Source organism: Protobothrops mucrosquamatus, unplaced genomic scaffold (genome assembly GCF_001527695.2).
Source record: "Protobothrops mucrosquamatus isolate PMUCROS unplaced genomic scaffold, P.Mucros_1.0 scaffold479, whole genome shotgun sequence".
Classification (NCBI taxonomy): domain Eukaryota; kingdom Metazoa; phylum Chordata; class Lepidosauria; order Squamata; family Viperidae; genus Protobothrops; species Protobothrops mucrosquamatus.
In genome coordinates, this window is record NW_015386799.1 from 1,923 (window position 1) to 6,758 (window position 4,836).

A 4,836-nucleotide genomic window follows, 5' to 3' on the forward strand; every position below is an offset into this window, starting at 1 on the left:
CAGAGTTTTACAACATGCCATGTTTTTTGAGTCTCAAGTACAAATATATATGCTTTTCCACATTGCTACTTAAAGAACAACTTCAATAGTTGAGGGGGGAAAATGTCCTGTTGCTCTGATTTTTTTTTTAAAGGACTTTCCTCTATAAATACTGGTAGTGCTTTTACATAAATGCAAGGAATGTGTTTCCAAGCTTCAATTTATAAGTGCGATTAACTTTATCTGGGTTATCCTTGTAAATTGCAGGAAGGCACAGTGATGGTGACTCCAGCCCGGCATACGTCAGCTGACTTCAATATCACTACCTCAGAGCTGAAAAATCTGATGCAGTTTCGAAAGAAAGAAGCTGTGCACAAAATAAAAGAATTATACGGTGACGTCTTTGAAATCTGTAATCGTCTGAAAACATCTCCTACAAGTGGAATATCTTCATCAGAAGTAGAGCTTAGGAAATCTGTGTTTGGAAAGAACTTTATACCTCCTAAGAAGCCCCTAACGTTTCTTGAATTGATATGGGAAGCACTGCAGGATATGACATTATGTATCTTGGAAGTTGCAGCCCTCATATCACTGGGACTTTCGTTTTATCATCCTTCAGGGGTAAATCTTGCAGCATGTCGTTTGGAGGAATTCGAAGGAGAAGAAGAAGAAGCAAACACCGAATGGATTGAAGGTTCTGCTATTCTTCTGTCAGTTGTTTGTGTGGTGCTGGTGACAGCTTTCAATGACTGGAGCAAGGAAAAACAGTTCAGGGGACTGCAGCGTCGCATTGAAAAGGAGCAAAAAGTTACTGTCATCAGGAGTGGGGATATAACACAGGTCCCAGTAGTTGACTTAGTGGTTGGGGATGTCATGCAAATCAGATACGGGGATCTTCTACCAGCTGATGGTCTGCTTCTCCAAGGCTACGATTTGAAACTAGATGAAAGCTCCCTTACCGGGGAATCTGATCAAGTCAAGAAGAATTTAAGTCAGGATCCTATGTTGTTATCAGGTACCCACGTGATGGAAGGCTCTGGAAAAATGGTTGTTACAGCTGTTGGTATTAACTCACAAACTGGTATTATCCTTACTTTACTTGGAGTTGGAGAGCATGAGAAACCAAAAGAGACCAACCAGAATGGTTCCCCTAAGAACAAAGAAGGGAAAAAAGTTGATGAGAAGGAAACAGAGGAAACTGAGGAAAGCTCCCTAAAACCTGCTGGGCACAAAAAAGAAAAATCTGTCCTTCAGGGAAAACTTACCAGATTAGCCGTGCAAATTGGCAAAGCTGGGCTGGCAATGTCTGTCATCACCGTCACTGTTCTTATAGCCTCTTTCTTCATTCGAACATTTGTGGTTGAGAAGCGCATTTGGACTGTTGAATGTACGCCTGTGTATGTACAATATATAGTGAAATTCTTTATCATTGGCGTGACGATTTTGGTTGTAGCCGTGCCTGAGGGCCTCCCACTTGCGGTAACCATCTCCCTCGCCTATTCTGTGAAGCAAATGATGAGAGATAATAATTTGGTCAGGCATCTGGATGCCTGCGAAACTATGGGCAACGCAACAGCCATTTGCTCAGATAAAACCGGGACCTTAACAATGAACAGAATGACAGTGGTTCAGATTTTTATTGGGGGTAAACATTACAAAATTGTTCCTGACCCTACTTTAATTCATCCAACTTTGTTGGCTTATCTGCTGAAGGGTGTTTCTGTTAACTGTGCTTATACGTCCAAGATCCTGAAACCTGAAGTAGAAGGAGGCCTGCCCCGTCAAATTGGCAATAAAACGGAATGTGCTTTACTGGGCTTGCTTATAGAACTAAATCTGAATTATGAGGCTATGAGGACTAAGATACCAGAAGAAATGTTGTATAAAGTGTATACCTTCAATTCCGACAGGAAGTCTATGAGCACAGTTTTGAAAAATGCTGCTGGTGGCTATCAGCTCTTCAGCAAGGGTGCTTCTGAAATACTCCTTCAAAAATGCACCAAAATATTGAACTCTGCTGCAGAGCGTGAGCCTTTTTCCAGAAAGGATAGGGAAAATGTGATAAAAAATGTGATTGCCCCAATGGCTTCTGAGGGACTCCGAACCATCTGTATTGCTTTCAGAGATTTTCCAGGTGGCCCTGATTCAAACGAACCAGAATGGGATGAGGAGGACACTGTTATTAAGGATTTAACCTGCGTTGCAGTTGTGGGCATTGAAGATCCAGTGAGACCCGAAGTTCCAGACGCAATCAGGAAGTGTCAGAACGCTGGCATCGTTGTCCGTATGGTCACGGGGGATAATATTAACACAGCGCGGGCAATTGCCGCCAAATGTGGGATTCTGCGACCCGGGGAGACCTTCCTGTGTTTAGAGGGGGGTGAGTTTAATAGATTAATTCGTAATCAGAATGGGGAGATCAAACAAGAATTGATAGACAGGATCTGGCCTACCCTAGCTGTGCTTGCAAGATCCTCCCCAGCTGATAAGTACAACTTGGTGGAAGGGATCATCAACAGCAATATCACAGAGCAAAGACAAGTGGTAGCAGTCACTGGGGATGGTACTAATGACGGGCCGGCGTTAAAAAAGGCTGATGTTGGCTTTGCCATGGGGATTGCTGGAACAGATGTAGCTAAGGAAGCTTCTGATATTATTCTTACTGATGACAATTTTTCAAGCATTGTAAAAGCAGTGATGTGGGGTAGAAATGTGTACGATAGCATTTCCAAATTTCTTCAGTTTCAACTGACCGTCAATGTGGTAGCCGTGATTGTTGCTTTTACAGGTGCCTGCGTCACCCAGAATTCCCCTCTGAAGGCAGTTCAGATGTTGTGGGTTAATCTCATTATGGATACCTTTGCTTCTCTCGCTTTAGCCACAGAAAAGCCAACCGAAGCATTGCTGAAACGGAAGCCTTATGGCAGAAATAAGCCACTCGTCTCCCGTATAATGATGAAAAATATTTTCTTACATGCCATCTATCAGATGGTAGTGGTCTTTTCACTACTGTTTGTAGGAGAAAGGTTATTTGATATTGAAAATGGACGAATCTCAACACTGCAGTCCCCACCCACCCAGCATTACACTCTTATATTTAACACATTTGTAATGATGCAAATTTGTAATGAAGTCAATGCACGAAAGATTCACGGAGAACGGAATGTTTTTTCGGGAATATTTAAAAATAGCATTTTTTGCTGTGTCACTCTAGGAACCTTGATTATACAAGTCGTAATTGTTCAGTTTGGAGGGAAGCCCTTTAGTTGCACAGCTCTTACCCTAGAGCAGTGGCTGTGGTCCCTCTTTTTTGGCCTGGGGTCCTTGGTATGGGGACAAGTCATCATTAGTATTCCTACCAGATATATGTGGTTCCTGAAAGAAATTGGACAGCAGCCTCTCAAAGAGGAGGTAACAGGACAAGTAACTGAAGAGATTGACTATGGTGAACAGGAACTGCGTCACAGCCAAATTTTGTGGTGCAGGGGCTTAAGTAGAATACAAGCTCAGTGCCGAGTAGTGAATGCCTTTCGCTATCCTATATATAAAAATCCACACTCAGCAATGAGCAGTAAAACTATCTGACCAGACACTAAAGCAGATTCTGAAATGGTGGTTTGATTCTTGGGGAAATGTTGATTTCAAAAGAGTAATGTGCACGTTAGCTCCAGTAAGAAATGGATGGGGAATGTGGGGGGGGGAGCTTCACAGCAGTCGGTGAAGGAGACACGTTTTTGAAGCTATCTAGCAAAATAGGAGTTTCTGGTCTGAACCTAATTCCTAGTAAATGGGAGAAAGCGTAAGAAATCAATACAGCAATACAATTAACACTTTCTTATGTAGGGGTCTAATCATTATGTTAAGCAGACTTGTCCTGGATTTTGAGACGTTAATTTCTTTTTTTGCAAAAAAAAGATGCCTTCAGAGAAAAGAGGAGCGATGAAGCCAAAAAATCCATGTCTTTAATTTTTTTATATTTATACATTTATTAATTGAAAGGTGATATTCTTATAAATGATAGGTGTTAAACAGTGCACATAACAGCATTCATGTTTGCTCCTTCTTTATGCCTATAATTTGTGTCAATTGACGGAGTCTCCCGAGGCCCTTAGTCTGGGCCACCTTCCCAAGTACTTTCCTTCTTTCTTAAGGCTGCAGGCTGTGAATCTAAGGAAGCAGGATAGATGTGGCTACAAGCAGGCTGAATGTACTTTTATTTTGTTGTTGGCAGTTCCTTCTGAGCAAAAATTATATGAACAATAATAAAAATACTTAAAACTATTTTCGTTTTGGTTGGTTAATTAACAGAATCAGAAAAAAACCAAAATAGTCATTTTTTACAAAAAGAGGTGAGCCCTACAAACTAGGGATGTAATCATCTTTGCGCACCTATGTATTATGGATAATTTTTCTCCTAATAATATCTTCCAGAAATACATAGATAGTCAAAGGTGATTAATGTGATAACTTCCTAGTAGGGGTCTCTGGGGTAAGGATGGAGAGGGTGAAAAGATACTAGACCAGGGGTAGGCAACCTCGGCTCTCTTATGACTCATAGACCACAACTCCTAGAATTCCTGAGCCAGCATGGCTCAGCTTGGAAGCCTCTCCCTTTCCCCTCAGCATGGCTGACTCAAGAATTCTGGGAGTTGAAGTCCGTGTTGTGGCTCCGTCCGGTGGGTCCCTCTCATCAGAGGAGGAAGGCTCTGAACATGACGGAGAGGAGATGGCTAGGTCTCCCTCTCCCGGCCCTTCCCCTCTGGTGCAGCCTTCGGTGCCTTCCGACAGCGAGGAGTTTGGCCAGGAGCCCGGTGTTTCTGGGATTGGCCAGGAGCCCGGTGTTTCTGGACTTGGCCA

General features: G+C 42.6%; 1 protein-coding gene across 1 annotated transcript; it reads left to right on the forward strand.

The window, feature by feature from the left end:
• Positions 1-246: 246 nt before the first annotated feature.
• LOC107288091 (plasma membrane calcium-transporting ATPase 1-like) lies at positions 247-4,764 on the forward strand (the record flags this gene model as incomplete). Its single annotated transcript, XM_029284265.1, has 2 exons — positions 247-3,512; positions 4,737-4,764. Coding segments are annotated over 2 exons (3,294 nt in total), but the record flags the coding sequence as incomplete, so codon positions are not given.
• Positions 4,765-4,836: the final 72 nt, after the last annotated feature.